Here is a 22,636-nt window from a genome sequence, read left to right on the forward strand (position 1 = left end):
AGCCCTGCTAGCGATGCTACAGCTAAGCTAACTAGCCCCGCCATGGCCCGCGCCTCCGCCCGCACTTGCTCAGGCGCCGCATCGGAGGAGTCCCGGAGCAAGATAGACCCAGTGATTATCACGGCTTTGTGGTAGATACTGATAAGATTACAAAGGCAGAAACGCAAAGATAGATGTGGCCTTGGTGGAAATGTGTGATTTAAAATCCAAGACTAACAAAACGAACAGCGGAGCGGAAGAGACAGTCTCTACCCTTCAAGGTAAGGTTTTACAAAGCAGGTATATGTCCTGACTGACCTGGAGAACAGTCATCGCAGAGGTCATCTGTGGCTTGTCCAGAGGACACTGAAGGGAAAGATGGCTTTAGTTTGTAAATGTGCTTTGATATGTTGAATGAATCCTTTGGTTTGGAGGAACAGGATATTATAAGTATTTAAAAATAGTTATTATAACCAAGAAATGTAAAAAAGTAATGACCATCATAGCCATTTGACAAAAATATTTATTAAGGACAGAAGGAGAAGCTAAGGACAGAAGGAGGGTCTAAGGACAGAAGGAGGGTCTAAGGACAGAAGGAGGGTCTAAGGACAGAAGGAGGGTCTAAGGACAGAAGGAGGGTCTAAGGACAGAAGGAGGGTCTAAGGACAGAAGGAGGGTCTAAGGACAGAGGACTCTGGAACATCGCCTCTCGTCCTTATGGACATTGTTTAATCCGTTTTTTTACTGTTGCCCTCTGAGGCAACTGCTGTTGTGATTTTGTTTACAAAAATAAATTTAATTCAATTGAATTGACCTCAAATGGGAGGAGCCACCATCAGCTCCTCATCAAGAAGAACCAGCAGAGGAAGTACTTCCTGTAGCAGCTGAGGAAAGACAAGATCGGATCACAGCCGACCCTTCTCACCCTGGCAGGAGGCCACTCCCCTCAGGCAGGAGGCCACTCCCCTCAGGCAGGAGGCCACTCCCTTCAGGCAGGAGGCCACTCCCCTCAGGCAGGAGGCCACTCCCTTCAGGCAGAAGGCCACTCCCCTCAGGCAGGAGGCCACTCCCCTCAGGCAGAAGGCCACTCCCCTCAGGCAGGAGGCCACTCCCCTCAGGCAGGAGGCCACTCCCCTCAGGCAGAAGGCCACTCCCCTCAGGCAGGAGGCCACTTCCCTCAGGCAGAAGGCCACTCCCCTCAGGCAGGAGGCCACTCCCCTCAGGCAGGAGGCCACTCCCCTCAGGTAGAAGGCCACTCCCCTCAGGCAGGAGGCCACTCCCCTCAGGCAGAAGGCCACTCCCCCTCAGGCAGGAGGCCACTCCCCTCAGGCAGGAGGCCACTCCCCTCAGGCAGGAGGCCACTCCCCTCAGGCAGAAGGCCACTCCCCTCAGGCAGGAGGCCACTGCCCTCAGGCAGGAGGCCACTCCCCTCAGGCAGGAGGCCACTCCCCTCAGGCAGAAGGCCACTCCCCTCAGGCAGGAGGCCACTCCCCTCAGGTAGGAGGCCACTCCCCTCAGGCAGGAGGCCACTCCCCTCAGGCAGGAGGCCACTCCCCTCAGGTAGAAGGCCACTCCCCTCAGGCAGGAGGCCACTCCCCTCAGGCAGGAGGCCACTCCCCTCAGGCAGGAGGCCACTCCCTTCAGGTAGAAGGCCACTCCCCTCAGGTAGAAGGCCACTCCCCTCAGGTAGAAGGCCACTCCCCTCAGGCAGGAGGCCACTCCCCTCAGGTAGAAGGCCACTCCCCTCAGGCAGGAGGCCACTCCCCTCAGGCAGAAGGCCACTCCCCTCAGGCAGGAGGCCACTGCCCTCAGGCAGGAGGCCACTCCCCTCAGGCAGGAGGCCACTCCCCTCAGGCAGGAGGCCACTCCCCTCAGGCAGAAGGCCACTCCCCTCAGGCAGGAGGCCACTCCCCTCAGGTAGGAGGCCACTCCCCTCAGGCAGGAGGCCACTCCCCTCAGGCAGGAGGCCACTCCCCTCAGGTAGAAGGCCACTCCCCTCAGGCAGGAGGCCACTCCCCTCAGGCAGGAGGCCACTCCCCTCAGGCAGGAGGCCACTCCCTTCAGGCAGAAGGCCACTCCCCTCAGGCAGGAGGCCACTCCCCTCAGGCAGAAGGCCACTCCCCTCAGGCAGAAGGCCACTCCCCTCAGGCAGGAGGCCACTCCCCTCAGGCAGAAGGCCACTCCCCTCAGGTAGAAGGCCACTCCCCTCAGGCAGGAGGCCACTCCCCTCAGGCAGGAGGCCACTCCCCTCAGGCAGAAGGCCACTCCCCTCAGGCAGGAGGCCACTCCCCTCAGGCAGGAGGCCACTCCCCTCAGGTAGAAGGCCACTCCCCTCAGGCAGGAGGCCACTCCCCTCAGGCAGAAGGCCACTCCCCCTCAGGCAGGAGGCCACTCCCCTCAGGCAGGAGGCCGCTCCCCTCAGGCAGGAGGCCACTCCCCTCAGGCAGAAGGCCACTCCCCTCAGGCAGGAGGCCACTGCCCTCAGGCAGGAGGCCACTCCCCTCAGGCAGGAGGCCACTCCCCTCAGGCAGAAGGCCACTCCCCTCAGGTAGAAGGCCACTCCCCTCAGGCAGGAGGCCACTCCCCTCAGGCAGGAGGCCACTCCCCTCAGGCAGAAGGCCACTCCCCTCAGGCAGGAGGCCACTGCCCTCAGGCAGGAGGCCACTCCCCTCAGGCAGGAGGCCACTCCCCTCAGGCAGAAGGCCACTCCCCTCAGGCAGGAGGCCACTCCCTTCAGGTAGAAGGCCACTCCCCTCAGGTAGAAGGCCACTACCCTCAGGCAGGAGGCCACTCCCCTCAGGTAGAAGGCCACTCCCCTCAGGTAGGAGGTCACTCCCCTCAGGCAGGAGGCCACTCCCCTCAGGCAGGAGGCCACTCCCCTCAGGTAGAAGGCCACTCCCCTCAGGCAGGAGGCCACTCCCCTCAGGCAGGAGGCCACTCCCTTCAGGTAGAAGGCCACTCCCCTCAGGTAGAAGGCCACTCCCCTCAGGCAGGAGGCCACTCCCTTCAGGTAGAAGGCCACTCCCCTCAGGTAGAAGGCCACTACCCTCAGGCAGGAGGCCACTCCCCTCAGGTAGAAGGCCACTCCCCTCAGGTAGAAGGCCACTCCCCTCAGGCAGGAGGCCACTCCCCTCAGGTAGAAGGCCACTCCCCTCAGCCAGGAGGCCACTCCCCTCAGGCAGGAGGCCACTCCCTTCAGGTAGAAGGCCACTCCCCTCAGGTAGAAGGCCACTACCCTCAGGCAGGAGGCCACTCCCCTCAGGTAGAAGGCCACTCCCCTCAGGTAGAAGGCCACTTCCCTCAGGCAGGAGGCCACTCCCCTCAGGTAGAAGGCCACTCCCCTCAGGCAGGAGGCCACTCCCCTCAGGTAGAAGGCCACTCCCCTCAGGTAGAAGGCCACTCCCCACTGTCACTTTAACCATAATTGAATCACTCACTGTTCACTTTCTATTTTTTATCTTTATTTTGTATTATTATTGTTATGACTTATTCATTGTTTTATAGTGTTGTGTAGCATTGAATCACCAAGAGAAGTCCCCATGTTTCTGAATTTGTGTTCATTGACAATGGCAATAAAGCTTTTCTGATTCTGATTCTAAAGAACTACAGGAAACGTTTGACCTCTCGAACAAAGGCTACCAAATATTAACATTTTTTTCTCAGGTGTTCATATACATATTTGGCAGCAACAACATACAAATAATTTATTTAAAATCATACAATGGTTTCATAATTGTTTGTGGTGTTCAAATATTTACTTTCCTCATTGTACATGTGCCTTAAAACACAGGCTATGGACACAATAGATGGATACCTTTGGAGCACGCTCCTGGCTATAGGAAAGAAGGCCATCACACAAAATAGATGACTCAAACTGCACCGGCTCAGGGACTGGATCGACATCATAACTAACGAAATATGGATCACATTTGGACTTAACTTGAATTAGGACATATTTGATTTGATTATAGTGATTTTCTTTGTCTATTCTCTCTGGTCTTGTAAAATTGTTAATTTTCCTATTTAAAACAAATATGAAAAGAAAAAGTGAAAACATAAAACTTCTGCTTGTTGGCTTCGTGTCTCTAAAGAAAACAATTTGCAAAGAATGTGTTAAAGTAACTCTGACGCGTGCTTTTACTTTGACAGTCCGGCGGCAGGAGTGCGGGCGCTTCCGCTGCAGGTCCCGCGCAGCGCCACTTTTCTCTTTTCTTTCGCCCTGTTTGTTTCTCCTCTTTCTCCTCTGCCCCGGGGCGTCCAGTCCTCCTCACCTCATGTCTTCACCTCTGCACCTGCTCTGAGCCGTGAGCCTGGCGCCGTGAACCTGGCGCCGTGAACCTGGCGCCGTGAACCTGGCGCCGTGAACCTGGCGCCGTGAACCTGGCGCCGTGAAGCTGGCGGAAACGATGGAGCTGCACATTCTGGAGCACAGGCTGAAGGTGGCGAGTATTGAGCGGGAGGGCATCCGGCTCTGCACGCACGGGCTCATCAAGCTGGCCTTCCTCTCGTCCAGAACCAGGTACCGTCCGGGACCCGGGGGACCCGGCGCACGCACGCCGGGGACAGGCGCGCGGAGTGGGGCTTGTTTGGGGGACACCAGCACTTCTGTGTTTGGGGGACACCCGCACTTCAGGGTCGTTAGAAAAAACAAGCATCAAAATTAAAGCAGAATTATTTTTGCGAAACCAACTTTGATGAGATTCTAACCTTGTTACTCTGGTGTTAACTCGGACTTGTGCTTGAGTCCTGCATGTTTGAGTCATCCTGGACTGTCCAGCAACTGAGGTCCAGAAAATAATGCCACAGTGAAATGTCACTATGAAGAGGCTTGTCATTTCTGCAGTTTTGAACAGAAAGTCAATGGATCCGTTTCTTTTTCTAAGCTGTATTAAATCAACATGGAGAGGGCACGTGCTCAGCACCGCTTTATGTCACTGCTGTTTCCTGTGGAGCCAGAGCTCATGATTTGGCATGTTCTGCCATGTGGGACTTGAGGTGTTTAGGTCTGACCTGCTCCCACAGTTGCAGGTCCCTTCTTCAGCTGCAGGTCCCTTCTTCAGCTGCAGGTCCCTTCTTCAGCTGCAGGTCCCTTCTACAGCTGCAGGTCCCTTCTACAGCTGCAGGTCCCTTCTTCAGCTGCAGGTCCCTTCTTCAGCTGCAGGTCCCTTCTTCAGCTGCAGGTCCCTTCTACAGCTGCAGGTCCCTTCTTCAGCTGCAGGTCCCTTCTTCAGCTGCAGGTCCCTTCTACAGCTGCAGGTCCCTTCTACAGCTGCAGGTCCCTTCTTCAGCTGCAGGTCTCTTCTACAGCTGCAGGTCCCTTCTACAGCTGCAGGTCCCTTAGACAGCTGCAGGTCCCTTCTTCAGCTGCAGGTCCCTTCTACAGCTGCAGGTCCCTTCTACAGCTGCAGGTCCCTTCTTCAGCTGCAGGTCCCTTCTACAGCTGCAGGTCCCTTCTACAGCTGCAGGTCCCTTCTACAGCTGCAGGTCCCTTCTTCAGCTGCAGGTCCCTTCTACAGCTGCAGGTCCCTTCTACAGCTGCAGACAGCTGCAGGTCCCTTCTTCAGCTGCAGGTCCCTTCTACAGCTGCAGGTCCCTTCTACAGCTGCAGGTGCCTTCTACAGCTGCTGGTCCCTTCTTCAGCTGCAGGTCCCTTCTTCAGCTGCAGGTCCCCTCTACAGCTGCAGGTCCCTTCTACAGCTGCAGGTCCCTTCTTCAGCTGCAGGTCCCTTCTACAGCTGCAGGTCCCTTCTACAGCTGCTGGTCCCTTCTTCAGCTGCAGGTCCCTTCTTCAGCTGCAGGTCCCTTCTTCAGCTGCAGGTCCCTTCTACAGCTGCAGGTCCCTTCTTCAGCTGCAGGTACCTTCTACAGCTGCAGGTCCCTTCTACAGCTGCAGGTCCCTTCTACAGCTGCAGGTCCCTTCTACAGCTGCAGGTCCCTTCTACAGCTGCAGGTTCCTTCTACAGCTGCAGGTCTGCACGCAGGTATCACTGGGATCTGAACTCAAAGAGACTAGGCAAAAGTTGAAAAGATATACATGGGGGCGCGTCCAAATGTTAGGACGTTACAGTTGAACACAACAAGCAGAAAAATGTTTGTCCACTGCACATTGTTGCAGGAAACTGCTCACGCAGCGTTATTAGGTGCAAGTGGCTCAAAAACTTGATGATGATGAAAGAAGTCCCTTGAACAAGATCTTAAAAAGATAACCAAAACATTTGTGATGGAGAACTTGGTAGTATGAAAGACATTACAGGGCTCAGATTAAGGATTTTCTCTTGTACAGCAGCAGCTGCTAAACCAGGGGTGTCAAACATCCGGCCCGCGGGCCGGATCCGGCCCGCCAAACGTTTTAATCCGGCCCGCCGAACATTTTGAATTGATATTATTATTATTTTCGTTCATAGAACGGTAGTTACTTCCGTAACCCTTGTTAGCGCTAAAACTACACGTCCCACAATGCCGCTGGTGGCCGCCCCTCCCCCGCGCGGCTCTTCACTGCCGTGTGTACTGCGAAGGGAGAAGTGCTGAAAGAAGTAAGACACGCGTTTGCGCACTTTACAGCACTTACGCACCTCAGAGCAGAGGTCTGAGCGAGGACAGAGACGTGTGGCTTTAGGAAACACGTGGAAGAAAGAAAGAATACTGTTTTGTGGATTTTAGAGTTGTGCTAAAAGTGGAGCTAACAACAAGAAAACTAACTTCTGTGATGATGCTTTGTGAGGAAAATATCTTCTACAAACCTGGACAGATCAGGAGCCACAGGTACAAACACAGGTCAGAGTGTAATAAAGTCTGAACATGACTGTGTCACACTAATGTGACTGAACACAAATACAATGACCTCATTTGAGTCACTACATGAATCATTTGTCACTAAGATCAACTTAAACTATGAAAATAGTGAACTTGTATTGAGTTTGAGCAGAAACATGTCTGTGATATGAACATTTCACATCAGAAATGAGCAGTCTTTCACCTGCTGCACATTTGTGCAACAGTCTCCTATCCTCTAACTATTACTAGGCTGTAAGAAAGCTATTTATTTCTTATATTTTTTATTGTTTTATTTTGCACATAATATTTGGCCCACGATGAGAAAAGAGTTTGGTTTGATGGAAACTGTGGCTCATAACTTAACCTCCTTAAACTCTCCACGTGTGTTTGTATTTAGAGGTGAGTCAGTTCAGGTGAACAGAGAACTACAGAGAAGTACAGAGAACTACACAGACGTGGAAATGTTAGTTAGTACATTTAAAAGGTTTTTTAAATCTTGAAATTTATTTTGTTATAAAGTCAAATACAATATTTTTCAGTTCCAAATACCTATTTAACAATATTTAACAATAGATTAAATGTTTATCTCTGTAGATCATCTCTGAAGTTGTGATGCACATAAACTGAAGCACAGTGTTGGTGAAATTACACTTGTTTTTCTTAATAGATTTCAGTTTATGAGAACAAAAGTGTTTGTAATTTATTTTAATTGATCCAGTAATTGCTTCAAAAACAGCGTAGGCTATATAAAGCTTTATTTCTTTTTTTTTTTTTTTATTGTTTTATGTTTTACGTTATGTTCGGCCCGCGACCCAGCCTGAGCGTCCAAATTCGGCCCGCCGCCCAAAATGAGTTTGACACCCCTGTGCTAAACAATCCGTTAATTTTTTCAAATTTGTATAGCAATTTGATAATTCCATAGCAAAACATGAAAGTGACTAACAATCAATATTTTCCATTGATATAACATGATTATTTATTTAAAATGTATTTGTAAAATTCTATTAAAAAAAAAAAATATTAACAAATTGACTTAAACATTTTTTTTTAAATAAAAAAGAAAACTTACAAATCCAATTAGTTGTTGAACAAATTAATCAACACAAAGTCAGATTGCCTTATTTACAACTTTCTTCCATATCATCATCATCAGATGACTATTTGCTGGAGTCTCATTTACATATTAATTGTCTTTACACTCACAAAAAATATGTGTTAAGCTTCTGATGGAAAAATAAATGTTGCTGTGGCGTCCATCATGTTGTATTTTATGTGTTATTCAAATTGTACCGCTCTATTTGACGTTCCATTCCATTTTTCGTTTTGCTATTTGATGACGGTCCCTAAGCATTCGTCTCAGCTCCGGCTGCACATTAGGATCAGTGTAATTCACTGAGCCCAAAATACACATCTGATTGTTAAAAACGAGGTCGTGTCACTGCAGTGTAAATATGAGTGTTTGGCAGTGAATGATCTGCAAAGACTTTTAAGTTTAGGAGCTGTGAATCTGACGCTAACTTTACAGCACGTGGCTCCTCCCACTTTAAGACTCTGATCTGAGACAGCAGCGGGACTCGTCATGACAACACAGCGTCCTACATGTGTCATGATGTTATTGACGATCGATTGACGAGTGATCAGTACTTTTAAGCACTTTGGTGATACAATTGAACACACATTTTTGTATCGCAAAAGCTGCGATACAAATTAAACCTAAAAGAGGTACTCCCAACCGTCTCAAATCTAGACCTGTCCCAAAAATGGAGCACTGGATCCTATAAGCACAAGTTAGTGGGCTACACCCATTGTTCCAGTCACGAAGAAAGGTCACGGTAAACCCAGCCCTAACCACTGAGCAGTTTCCATTACTACATTATCCATGATCTTTTCTCAGGCCTAGCAAAAAATTAAGCAAGATGGATTAATCACAAGCTTCAGCTGCATGTTGAACCAAAGTTACAGGAGCTGTTAACAATTGTGACACACAAGGACTGTATGGGTACAAGAGACTTCCCTTCAGGATCATGTCCGCTTCTGCGCTGTTCCAAAGAGCAATGGACCAGATCTTGAGTGGCCTTTCAGGTGTTCACTTCTACCTTGATTATCTGCTCATTACAGGATCTGATGAGCAAAGCCACATGAGAAATCTAGATGTAACACTAAAACGACAATCCATATGGAAGAATATGGATTAAGAGTCTGAAAAGACAAATGTGAGTTTTCCAACAAGCAGTTGAATATTTGGAACACGTCAATGACAGCAAAGGTCTCAGAAGGCACCATCAAAGGTCAAGGCGACAAATATGAGTCGGTTACGGTAATTTCTTGGGTTTTTGACACACGATTTGCAAGATTTGTACCTAACCACACAGACCGACTGAAAGTTTTGCACAAACTGTTATACAAAGCAACTCAAATGGAAATTAACAGTGTGAGAACTCAAAGATGTGAAACTGGCCCTCGCTCACTTTGATCCAAATCTGCCAATGTAACTGGCCTGTGATGGGGGCAGTCGTGTTGCACAGCAGAAAGAAACTGCACAGATTGTACGTGTAGGACTCTTGTCTATTGTGTTTCGAGACATTCCACCAGTGTCTAAATGGCAGAAAGTTCACACTACTGACAGACCATCGAACCCTAACCTCTATTTTTGGTCCTCACACAGGCGTCCCCTCCATGGCTGCCAGCCGCATACAACAATGGGCTCTGCTCTTATCAGCCCACCAGTTTGAGATCAAGTACAGAAAGTCTGACCAGCACCTGGATGCTGATGGGCTCTCCAAACTCCTGCTACCTACCGAGCACAGTGAGCACACACAAGCTAAGATCTTCTACATCAAAGATGTGACAGCTTGTCCAGCGACCACAGCTCATGTAAAGAAACACACGCGCACTGACCCTGATCTCTGAGGTTATGAACATGTTCGTGGAAAAGGTGGAGAGATGACACAAAAGTTAAGAACTTACACTGTGAGATGTAATAATCTTTCAGTACAGTCTGAATGTTTGTGGGGTTACCATGTCGTCGTTCCTCTGCCCTCGAGAGAAAAGCTCTGAATGAACATTGTCGAGTGGTGCGAATGATCGAGATCACATGCTGCTACTTCTGGTGGCCGCGTTTGGATGCAGCTATCGAGGAATAAGCAGCATCGTCCAGAAAACGAAAGAACCGACCTCAACTGGCACCACAACATCCATGGAACTGACAAAGAATCTGACTTTGCAGCGTCATTGGAAAATCACATGTTCTTTGATGCAGTTGATGCACATGGCAAATGGCCTGAAGTTGCAATAATGAAAACCAACTATTGAGGAGCTTGGGTCAATATTCAGCAGCTCTGGTTTGTCAGTGAAAAGTTGTGTCTGAGGAGTTTGAAACATGCATTTATTACATTTTACATAGATGTGTGCAAACCATGAAACACGCTCTGAAATCCTCTCAATTCTTTCAAAGTCTCTCAAAATGTTATATTAACTGTACAGTAGGGCCTGTTTTTTTAACCTTGAAAATGGCTTCCCTTCCATCTTTTGATGTGTTTTTGGATAAGTCTGTGGGCTCTTAGCATTTTTTGTACTTTTTTTTAAAGTAAGCTTTTTTTCTTTTCTTTTCTTCTTTTTAAATGTCTTTGTTCTATTATGTTCTGTTGTTGCAGTCCCTGTGTTGGTGTTGTGTTCAACCAGAGTAACAAACATCAAATGGATAATCTCCCAGCATCCCGTTCTTAGCCCCTCCTTCTGCAGGAAAAAACTACAAAACCCTCCGTTGGGAGAAAATAGTGATAGTAATAGAGTTCCACAGTGAAGGAGAGATCCGACTCCCTCAAATGGATTAAATGGTCCACGTTCTTATTGTATTTCCTCCCAAATTCTATAAAGCCCAGTCCACAAAAGAACAAGCTCTACAAAAATATGACAAAGAGAATGTAGATCGTCACGTGAGTCTGCTGCAGATTAGAGCTACAGTAAACTCACTTCCTGTGCAGTTTATTGTCAACCGTTTGTGCCTTTTTAAAAGCTTTTATCTGCACTATTTCAGCACATTATAAAAATGATAATAACACAGTGTGGACGTGCATCCAAACTGGAACCACAATGCTCTGATCGTTTTGAAGACTTTGTCGTCTCGAAGTGAGTTGCTTTACTCTGGACAGGAAACTGCTGATGCTAGGTGAGCTAGCTTTGTCCGCACAACGTTGGTCTTTATCACAGTAAAGTGTGCAGTCTTTTTTAAGACTCTTCATGTCTGTGGTCTGCATTTGTTTCTACTTTCCTTAAAGACTCTAGACTCCTGTAGTGTGCAGCATGTTTATGTCTCCTGCTGCTACTGGACTCGCTTATGACAAACCGAAGGGGCCAGCGGGTGCAAAAAAAAGCATCCAATGTAGGTACTAATGTAAAAGGCCCATAAGTGATCATGGCCCTATTTACATTACTGTGTTTTTTGCTTCCGTACCAAATCTACACTTTGGAGATTTATTGTTTAAAGCTCTAAAAGCCACACTATCTCTATTACTATTTGTATCAACTTCTCACTGGGCCCTTTAAAAGGTCAGATGCCTCAGAGTTGGAAGGAAACTGTCATATCCTTAAAAGACACATGTGTTATTTGTGTTGTTATTAGCCTTTAAACATGCTGTTGAGTTGGGGGTAACGCATTAGCTGTTAATGTGTTCAAGTACTCAAATTACTTTTTTAGAGTAGCAAGGAACGTAACTCATTAGTTTTGTGCACCCATGAAATCTAGTACGGCCCAAGTTACTTTTTCAAATGAGTCATGTTAGTTTTGGTCATGTCTCATCACAGCACAATCCCAGAGCTCAGCGTGATGTGAGCATGTGCATATAAACTTTCAGATGCACGTTTTGAAAAGCTCCTTCTCCTTCGTTCTAACCACTAGTTTTGTGCCAACACAATTGTGTTCTGTTGTTGTGCGTCGCTGCTTGTTGATAGCATGAGGACAAGCCGACGCGTGCTCTGCTTTTTACCCTTGGAGTATCTTAGTTTTTAACCTGTTACGATCCACCTAAATCGCCCTGTGCACAATGGTTGGACCCAAATGGCATTGCTTATTAAAAGAGGATCTTACGTTCCACATGTGAGTGTGATGCATCATTAGAAAGCTTAGGCATATGGGTGGGACTTAGGACTCCCTCACACAGAATCGTCTCTATTAGGCGGTTGCATATATGAAAAAAAAACGCCTAACCCCAAAAAAATTCTAACAAAAGTTTTCTCCACTATTTCTTGTAGTATTAGGTGTCCTTAGTAACATACTAAAAGTTTACCAAAGTTTGACCACTAGACACTAGTCTTGGACACATGGCGTCCAAGACTGGCAGGAAGTCCTTAAAATATGCTAACTCTTTAATTTTGTGACCTAGCCAAGTATTATTGGTGTCTAACCCCATGTTTTCTGGGTCTATGAATTCATTGGACTTGTCTAAATTGTACTGGCATAATTATATAGTTATGGAATACATGATTTTATGAGATTACTAGGGCTGTAACGGTACACCAAACTCAATTTGGTGTGTACCACGATGTTTGACCTACGCTTCGAAACACCTTGAAAGACTTTTGAGTCTTGGAAAACATTGATATTGAGATGATCAGTCAACTACAATAGTGTTAAACAAATGCTAACTACTTGATCTCTACCTCCAAGAAATGTGCCAACTCGACACCAGACACCATGATGTATACTATACGTTTTCCAGGGGTTTCCATGTGATCCGCCGCAGCAACCAGTCCTGGGCAGGCCTGACCTCTGACCTTGTCAATGAGCAGACACTGATGAGACATGCAGACATGGACATGGTCAAAGCTGCAGTCAACGCCTCAGAACATTGGCCCACAACCTTGATAGGGGAGGATACAGACGTGCTCATTCTTCTCCTCTACTATGCTGGGACCAGAAATAGAGGCCTCTATTTTCGTTCAGACCAAAGCTACAAAAGTGTACAACATCAGTGAGATGAAATGAGTCCTGAACAGTGAGTTGTGTTCCCAGTTGCGTTTTATTCACGCCTTCACAGGATGTGATACAACTTCACGCATTTTTAGTGTTGGAAAATAGACAGAATTCCAGAAACTTGTGAATGGCGAGTCAACCATCCTGTGCAAATGTGTTTCTGCTCCCACATCAAGCAAGGAATGTCACAGAGGACCACGGGACCAGGGCAATGACGGTGTTGTTTGGCGAAAAGAGTAGCCATTCACTTTGCGCTACAACCTTTTTTAGCAAGAAAATCGTTACTGCCAAATAATTTGTTGCCCCAGAACGTCTTCCTCCAATTGAGTCTGCACCAAATACCACTGCCAAGTAAACAAGAGTTTACTTCCAGATCATGGTGTGGATTGGAAAGGAAGGTGACATGAACACAGTGGATTGGTGATGGAAACTGGTGGACAACAACCTGCCAGTTATGACCAGTAAGACTGCTGCTCCAGAATATCTCCTGCAGATGATCCAGTGTAATTGCACAACTGCAGAACACAACGGTGCAGTGGCAGGGCGTATGGACCATGCATGTCTGCTCGTGGACCATGCCTGCTCGTGGACCATGTCTGCTCGTGGACCATGTCTGCTCGTGGACCATGTCTGCTCGTGGACCATGCCTGCTCGTGGACCATGTCTGCTCGTGGACCATGTCTGCTCGTGGACCATGTCTGCTCGTGGACCATGCCTGCTCGTGGACCATGTCTGCTCGTGGACCATGTCTGCTCGTGGACCATGTCTGCTCGTGGACCATGCCTGCTCGTGGACCATGTCTGCTCGTGGACCATGTCTGCTCGTGGACCATGCCTGCTCGTGGACCATGTCTGCTCGTGGACCATGTCTGCTCGTGGACCATGTCTGCTCGTGGACCATGCCTGCTCGTGGACCATGCCTGCTCGTGGACCATGCCTGCTCGTGGACCATGTCTGCTCGTGGACCATGTCTGCTCGTGGACCATGCCTGCTCGTGGACCATGTCTGCTCGTGGACCATGCCTGCTCGTGGACCATGTCTGCTCATGGACCATGCCTGCTCGTGGACCATGCCTGCTCGTGGACCATGTCTGCTCGTGGACCATGTCTGCTCGTGGACCATGTCTGCTCGTGGACCATGTCTGCTCGTGGACCATGTCTGCTCGTGGACCATGCCTGCTCGTGGACCATGCCTGCTCGTGGACCATGCCTGCTCGTGGACCATGTCTGCTCGTGGACCATGTCTGCTCGTGGACCATGCCTGCTCGTGGACCATGTCTGCTCGTGGACCATGTCTGCTCGTGGACCATGTCTGCTCGTGGACCATGTCTGCTCGTGGACCATGCCTGCTCGTGGACCATGTCTGCTCGTGGACCATGTCTGCTCGTGGACCATGCCTGCTCGTGGACCATGTCTGCTCGTGGACCATGTCTGCTCGTGGACCATGTCTGCTCGTGGACCATGCCTGCTCGTGGACCATGTCTGCTCGTGGACCATGTCTGCTCGTGGACCATGTCTGCTTGTGGACCATGTCTGCTCGTGGACCATGTCTGCTCGTGGACCATGTCTGCTTGTGGACCATGTCTGCTCGTGGACCATGTCTGCTCGTGGACCATGTCTGCTTGTGGACCATGTCTGCTCGTGGACCATGTCAAGTTGGGAATTGTGAGAATTGCTATAATCAACCTCTGTGGGAGGAAGAGTGTGACGACTAATGGTTAACTAAGGTCACACTTTAAGGTGTGTAAATAAGAAAAGTGTCTAAAAAACAGATAAATATATATCAAAGTATATAAAAAAAGGGAAAAAAAAAACAAAACCTTTAAAAAATATATACAAAAATATAATACAAACAAATAAAAGGGGTTAGTGGTACTGAGCCTTCACGTGGAAGCCCTGTTTTGACTAATTTTTACAGTACCACACAGTTCTAATGGATTGAGTCTTGAGTAATTGGAATAAAAAATGGTTGTGAACCACAGGAACAACCAACACCAGGCAAAACAATATGAAAAAGGAGAAATATGCAATGACTTATGGGAAATGTTACTTATTTTTCGCACATAATGTACCTGTAACCAATTTTGAAAATGGGGCCTTTCTTGGAGTCAAACTTTGGTAAACATTTAGTATGTTTTTAAGTACATCTGATACTATTGTAAACCACTGAAAAACCTTTTGTTAGATTTTGTTTGGGGTCAAGTCATATTTGCAGCTGACTATATTCACATGCGTACAGCATGCGTAAGCAGACAAGAGCCAGATTTTTCGGCAGGAGGCGACTAGATTTTACGCATCACGTTTTCTGATTTTATTAGCCTTTTGGATGTGCATTTTGTTAGCTATATGTATTATTATACCAATGAAAAAAAATTAATTAAAATATTTTTTTTATTTATTTTCACCATTTGGGAAATTCCTTCAAAATTGTAATAAAACAGTTTGGCACAGTTGGTACATATGTGACCATAAACCAGTTACAAGTCTACCCGGAGACATTTTGAGTTATGCACAGATTCTGAAAGTGTGAATTCAAAGCTTTCCAATGAAGCGGCTGCAGTGATGCAGTCGCTGCATCGACTGTTGTGGTGAAGAAGGAGCTGAGTCAAAAGACAAAGCTCTCTATTTACCGGTCGGTCTACGTTCTGACCTCACCTATGGTCATGAGCTTTGGGTAATGACCGAAAGAACAAGATCGCGGATACAAGCGGTCGAAATGAGTTTCCTCCGCCGGGTGGCTGGGCGCTCCCTTAGAGAGGGTGAGGAGCTCGGCCACACGGGGAATGCTCGGAGTAGAGCTGCTGCTCCTCCAGCTGAGGTGGCTCGGGCATCTGTTCCGGATGCCTCCTGGGCGCCTCCCTGGGGAGGTGTTTCGGGCAATGCCCACCGGGAAGAGGCCCCGGGGAAGACCCAGGACACGCTGGAGGGACTGTATCTCTCGGCTGGCCTGTGACCGCCTCGCGATCCCCCCGTAGGAGCTGGAGGAAGTGTCTGGGGAGAAGAAGTCTGGGAGTCCCTGCTTAGACTGCTGCCCCCGCGACACGACCCGGAAAAAGCGGAAGAAAATGGATGGATGGATGGAAGGGAATGCCATCCATCCATCCATCTTCTGCCGCTTTATCCGGGGCCGACACCTTAACGTGGTGGAGGGGTTTGAGTGCCCGAATGATCCCGGGAGCTATGTTGTCGGGGGCTTCATGCCCCTGGTAGGGTCTCCCAAGGCAAACAGGTCCTAGGTGACGGGTCAGACAAAGATCGGTTCAGAAGCCTCTTATGACGACGACACAATCAAGGCAGTTCACGTCGCCCGGATCGGCGTCACCGGGGCCCCATCCTGGAGCCAGGCCTGGGATGGGTGCTCCATGGCGAGCGCCTGGTGGCCGGGTCTTACCCCACGGGGCCCGGCCGGGCACAGCCCGAAAGAGCGACGTGGGGCCGCCCTCCCGTGGGCCCACCACCCGCAGGAGGATCCATAAGGGGCCGGTAGGGAATGCATTTAAGAAAAACAAATTTACTATTTAAATAAACTTACTATGTACACCAAATTTACAGTTACATTTACAGATGCAGTGCAGTGAGTGACTGATTAAATTGTAGTTGAAGTGTTCATGAGTCCAACAGCAGATGGAAAGAAACTGTTCTTGTGGAAGGAGGTTCTAGTCCGGATCCGGACTAGTCATTGTCAAAATTCGTGAATTGACAATGACTCTTGGATGAGATTTGAAACGTCTTGTGTTTTTTCTAAAACTTAGTCCAAATGAACATAACTGAACCTTTTATCTACAATGGAACTCTCCTGGACGAATGAGGGATTACACCGATATACAATACCTGACGTTGAGTGGAAGTTAAAGGCAAATTTCCGGCTAATTAATTTAGACTAAGGACAAATCAATTGTGTTTTAAAGTAATAGTTGTTTTTTATTTTTATTTTAGCTGCATATCAACCTACTTTTCCCTACCTTTTGGAAGTAAACGAGTCAAAAACTGGCTTGGCTTGGTTGGTTTGAATGGAAGGTGCAATGATTTTATCCATGGGATATTTGTACTGTTGATTCACCGGGGCAATATTCAAAAGTGAATCAGATTCATGTTAAATTCACAGCTGATGTGTGTGAAGATGTGTGTGTTTGAAGAAGACAATTTAGTTTTAAATAAAGTTTTTTTCAGGAAAGCCGAGCCCTCAAGTGGTCCCCTTGTGTTTTCTTAATAATCTTTTCCTTTTAACTACCAATTAAAGACCCAAACTACATTTTACCGTTGTTTTACTTTATGTGAATGAACACTGAGGTCACACAAACAAATGAAGTGTCCTTGTAAGGAAAAGACCTCCTTCTCTGGAGCCTGATTCGCAACCGCTTCAACCAGTTTAATTAGAAGTGTGGGCCACGGTCTGTCAAACGTGGCCCACACTTCAGTTTTAGACTTTTGTGCATGAAATATTCTTTAGATTTCCTCCATCACCATGATCATACTCTGTTATATTTGTCAACGTTCAAATCTCACAATTTGTAACAAAAGTACATGATATCTGAACATTGTAAGCATTAACACCTGTTTGAAATGTATTCTGTAGAACCAAACCAGCATTAACAGTGCAGATAACCAGTCAAATACAGGCACTTTTCTTATACAACAAATACACCTTTGTCTCATACATTTAGAAGTCCTTTTGCGATAAGTAAAGGCGCGGTGAAGAAGCACATGGGACACACTGAATGGTGCACATTTTTGCGGTCACAGCAGCAGAGACTTCACTTGGACAGATCCTTCTTCTTCAGACGGAGCAGAGAAGTCTCCCCAGTGGTATTTGCAGCATGTTCATGTATATTATTTTATTTATTTATATATTATAAAATATATATTATATAATATATATATATATATATATATATATATATATATATATATATATATATATATATATATATATATATATATATATATATATATATCTATCTATCGATCCTTCCCCTCTTTTGGTATTTAGGATATGATGGCTTCTTTCCAACTCGGAGGGATCTGAGCTCTTCTAAGTGCTCAGTTAAAAGTTTATAAAAGCAAAGGAGTAAGTGTGTCTTTTAGAGTTTTATACTTCTCTGAGGTGAACCTGTCACTCCCCGGAGATTTATAGTTTTTTAGACTTTTGATTGCCCCTCGTAATTCCAAAACTGTAATTTTAGCTCCTAATTTTTTTATTTTGTTCTTCAGATATAACAGGCAAAGTGAGGGTGTCCAGAAAGAAATTTATATCTTCTTTATCGTCTTTATCAGAGAAGAGTTTTTTTTTTCAAGGATTCAAACGCTGATTGAATTTGGTCCTGTAGTCAGGTTTTAAGGATTTGAAAACACCCTGTCCAAATAATTTTGGGGGTACGGGGCCGACTAGGCGAAAAAACGAGTAGCTTCGGCATTCTCCGGACCACGGCTCGGCAGCCAATCGGAGCTAAGCACACAAATTTTGTCGACCAATCAGCGCGCAGCATGCACATTTTCTCTTGTAAACATTAAACTGTAATGGCAGACTATTTTCAAATGCTTTCCGGCCCAATTTAATGATAATAGTCCCTTTTTTTCTAAAGCGGTCTTCAGACCGGGGCTCCTGAAGCGTTTACATTCAAAGTCTATGTAAAAAGTCTATGAAAAGTCTGCGTTTTCGGCATCGAGCGCGGCGCGTCGGGGGCATCGTGGGGCGTTGGACGCTTTGGACGTGCGACCGAGGCGTCCAAACTGTCCAAAGCGTCCAACACAGGAAAGTTGAGCATTGTCCATCTTTTCTGCGTTGGACGTGGCGCAGCAGCCAATCAGAGATGACGCTCCAGTGACGTGCTACGCACGACCCGGAAGAAGACCAAAAAAAAAACCACAACGATAAAATTAAAATCTTTAGACGCAGTTCTTGGAGCAAATAATGAAATTGACTAAACTCTGCTCACCTCTGAAGTATCTGCGGGTCCCAGACAAGCGGCCATCGCCTCCGTTTTTGGACTTTGTGAGTTAATAAATCAAAGCCATGGTCCGCCATTAAACTCCATAACGCCACGAGAAAAGCAACGCAACACAACTCCTCCACTGAGCATGTGCGCTGACGCCTCGGACGCACGTCTGCTCGTGAGTGTAGTTTTCGTCCGGGGACGCCCCAGACGCGTGTCCGAGGCGTCTGTCTTCAAATGTACAGGCGTCCCACTTCTGCGTCGGGTGCGAATTTGACGCCGCGGTGTGAAGACTGCTTAAGATTTATTAATAAAATGGCCGTCCACATTTTAAAATACCCCGTCAAAAATACGGGAAGACGGGTCTTTATCTAAAAGCCTGCTTGTAGTCTTAAGATTACTTTCCCATCTTTTAAAAATTGTTCTTTCAGCTTGTTGTTTTTTAAGTTTCCAGGATTGTAATTTAGAAAATTTCTATCCACTCTCTTAATATCTTTGTTTGGTAAAGAGCATTTTCTTTACTATTTCCTGGGAAGTCAGATCATTAATTTCTCCTCTTTATCTTTTTCACCCCTTTTTGGCATGTTTTTTCCTCCAACAATTAGAATTTTTCTTTCATATCAATAAGCTTTTTCTCCCTTTGTTTCTTTTTGTCGGAGGCTATGGCTATAATTTGTCCTCTCAAGACTGCTTTGGAAGTGTTCCAAAGGATGGGCCGAGACATTTCCCCCAGTATCATTTTCCTCCAGATACGCTGCGTTCAGACCGCGGTACATTTGAATTCAGACGCCTTGGACGCGCGTTCTGGACGCCCTGGACGCTCACCAGCAGACACCAGTCCCAGGTGTCCTGCGCACATGTGCAGTGGAGGAGTTGTTGTGTTTCCCTCTGTAGCTCTGTGATGGCAGAACAGGTGGAGAAAGTGGCTTTGGTTTATTAACGTCACAAAGTTGATGAGGCGATGGGCTCCGGGGCCTGTCTGGGACCTGTCTGGGGCCTGTCTGGGGCCTGTCTGGGGCCTGTCTGGGGCCTGTCTGGGGCCTGTCTGGGGCCTGTCTGATACTTCAGAGCTGAACAGAGTTTAGTCAATATCATTATTTGCTATATCATAGAGAGCGTCTTGAAGATTTTTTCATTGTCTTCTTCCGGGTCCTGCGTAGCACGTCACTAGAGCGTCATCTCTGATTGGCTGCTGTGTCTGCCGCAGAAAAGTTGAGCTTTGTTCAACTTTGGACGACGCTCAAAGTCCGACGCTCAAAACACAGGATTTGCGCTGCAAAAACGCTTAAACAAATGGTCATTAAGCAGGCTATTGAACCTCCACAGTGTTTTTTCATCTTTCTTCCAAGTCCACAGTAATGTAGATAGGAGCATGATCACATAGGTCTATTGGTCCTTTATCTTTTCATGATCATTTAGAAACCTCATAATCAGGCCTTGTGGTTCATCAGCTGCTGCTCTTGGTCTGCCCCGGCGATGTGCTCTTTCGATTGTGATGGGAGGAACTTCAACTCCTGAGTTAACAAGGAGCTCAGGAATGATCTTCTCCAAGAAACTTTCTGTATTATTTCCTTCCTGTCTTCCTCCTTCTACGCCCACAAGCCTCAGGTTAGGACGACGCGATCTGGACTCCAAATCCAGGAGCTTATTTTTCATGTTATTGTTCTCCGACTCCAGCGTTGTGACCCTGGCCCACAGCACCTCCCTCTGGGCCCTCACTATCTGCAGATCATCCGTATTGTCTTAAACACACTGCTCCACTTACTCAATGCATGCTCCGGTTATTTCATCTGCTTTCAATTTAGCGGTCACCGCCTCTGACACTGATGGAGCTGTGGTAGCTAACAACTTGGCTCTCAGAAGCTCCATGGCATGCTGCACTTCAGACATCTTGAGCCACAGCTGATGACCAATTTGATTCTCTCCCCCTTCTCACGCAAAGAAGTAGCAAGCATCTCCATCCGGACCGGCGGTGTAGCGGTAGACTACTGTTCCCAGAATACTTTGCATCATGGTAGTTTGGACTTCGGGTCATTGAGTAAACGTGCTTCCAGAAATAACCCTCTTGTGTCCCAAGTCTGTCTTATACAGGCGGGACGTCGCGTCTCCAGCGGGGAGGGAGCACGGCTCTTAAGTTTGTTGGTCTTGTTTGCCTCGCTAGCCTCGTTAGCTTGTGTTTTAACTGTTTTCGTTAGCTTGTGTTTTAGCTGTTTTCCAATAGAGCCTTGGCCATCAGCTTTGTTTGTTTTGGTCCCGTGGCGCTACCGGACTTTTGTCTTCCTTGTTTACTCATCTCTTGTCCTTGTTCTTTGGGATTAGGTGGGTCAAATGATGATTTTAAAACCAAGTTTTGCAGCAGCGGTGTGAGGTGCGTCTGTTCAGTGCGTCACTATGACCCGGAAGTCCTCGGTCTTCCTTCTTATTTAAGATTTATCTAACAATGGCCTGTCCACAAACTGAGTGGGATAAACACTTGGATGTGCCTCTATCTGCAGGTTACATATACTATAAATGTATACTATACTAAATTATGAAGATAAAGCAGCTGATATAACGTACTGTATCTTTTTGCAGGTGTAAGTTCTTCAGCCTGACCGAGACACCTGAGGACTACACCATCATTGTGGACGAGGAGGGCTTCAAAGGTGAGTGTGGGGCTTCAGAACTCACAAAGAAGTTGTGTTCACGTGACATGACAACGTGACGTTCTATCTTTATCGTTAAACCATGGGTGTCAAAGATGGTAATTAATTTCCTTGATGCTATAACTAGGAGACCCATAAGCCATTGCAGCAGCCTCCCCTCCCCTGCGCTGCTCAGCACTACTCTGTTGCTGCTGTTGCTCATGCTCTGTCTCTCCCACTATGCCAACTCACATTCTAAAATTGACAGACTTAACTTCAGCAGAGGGGTATGAGCGGGTGAAATGGACTTGTGGCTTTGGGACATGCGTCAAAGAGCTAGACCATTTTGTAGACGCTGCACTAATGTGGACAAGAGTGAACCCTGGACCGATCTGGAGCTACAAGAAAGAGTGTAATAAAGTATTTAATTAGACACCTTAACGTGGTGGAGGGTTTGAGCGTCCGAATGATCCCAGGAGCTATGTTGTTGGGGGCTTTTAGTCCCTGGTAGGGTCTCCCAAGGCAAACAGGTCCTAGGTGACGGGTCGGACCAAGAGCGGTTCAGAAGCCCCTTATAAACAGGCCAGTTACGTCGCCCGGATTGGCGTTACCAGGGCCCCATTCTTGGAGCCAGGCCTGGTGTAGGTGCTCGACGGCGAGCGTCTGGTGGCCGGGTCTTTCCCCACGGGCCCGGCCGGGCACAGCCCAAACGAGCGGCATGGGGCCGTCCTCCCGTAGACCCTCCACCTGCAGGAGGATTCATAGGGGGCAGGTGAAGAATGATCGGGGCGGCAGTCGACTGCAGGGGCCTCGACGACCAGATTTCCGGACACAGAAACTTACTCTGGGGACATGGAATGTCACCTCGCTTGGGGGGGAAAGAACCTGAGCTTGTGCGGGTGGTTGAGCGGTATCAATTAGATAGCCTCATCTCCACGCACAGTTTGGGTTCTGGAACCCATCTTCACGAGAGGGGCTGGACGCTCCACTTCTCAGGTGTTGCCCGCAGGTAGAGTCAGCGGGCTGGTGTGGGATTGCTTATAGCCCCACAGGTCAGCCGCCATGTGTTGGAGTTCACTCTCACTGTTGTGTCTGCCTACGGACCGAACAGCAATGCAGAGTACCCGGCCTTCTTGAAGTCCTTGGGAAGGGCACTGGACAGTGCACCGACCGGGGACCGGGGACCGGGGACGTTGTTCTACTGGGGGACTTCAACGCCCACGTGGGCAATGACAGTGACACCTGGAGAGAGGTAATTGGGAAGAACGGCTTCCCTAATCTGAATCCGAGCGGTATTCAGTTATTGGACTTCTGTGGTAGCCACGGATTGTCCATAAAGAACACCATGTTCAAGCAC

The 22,636-nt window shown here is 47.6% G+C and overlaps 1 protein-coding gene across 1 annotated transcript in view; it reads left to right on the forward strand.

Moving 5' to 3' along the window:
- Window positions 1-4,378: 4,378 nt before the first annotated feature.
- castor2 (cytosolic arginine sensor for mTORC1 subunit 2) overlaps window positions 4,379-22,636 on the forward strand; it is a 96,082-nt gene continuing 77,824 nt past the window's right edge. The window contains exons 1-2 of the mRNA XM_072445464.1: window positions 4,379-4,498; window positions 21,230-21,304. Coding sequence (XP_072301565.1) covers window positions 4,386-4,498; window positions 21,230-21,304 — 188 coding nt within the window. The 5' untranslated portion in view covers window positions 4,379-4,385. The remainder of the gene's footprint in view (window positions 4,499-21,229; window positions 21,305-22,636) is intronic.

This window comes from Eucyclogobius newberryi, unplaced genomic scaffold, assembly GCF_026437365.1.
Source record: "Eucyclogobius newberryi isolate DKJ021-1_F unplaced genomic scaffold, fEucNew1.0.hap1 SCAF_15, whole genome shotgun sequence".
Taxonomy (NCBI): domain Eukaryota; kingdom Metazoa; phylum Chordata; class Actinopteri; order Gobiiformes; family Gobiidae; genus Eucyclogobius; species Eucyclogobius newberryi.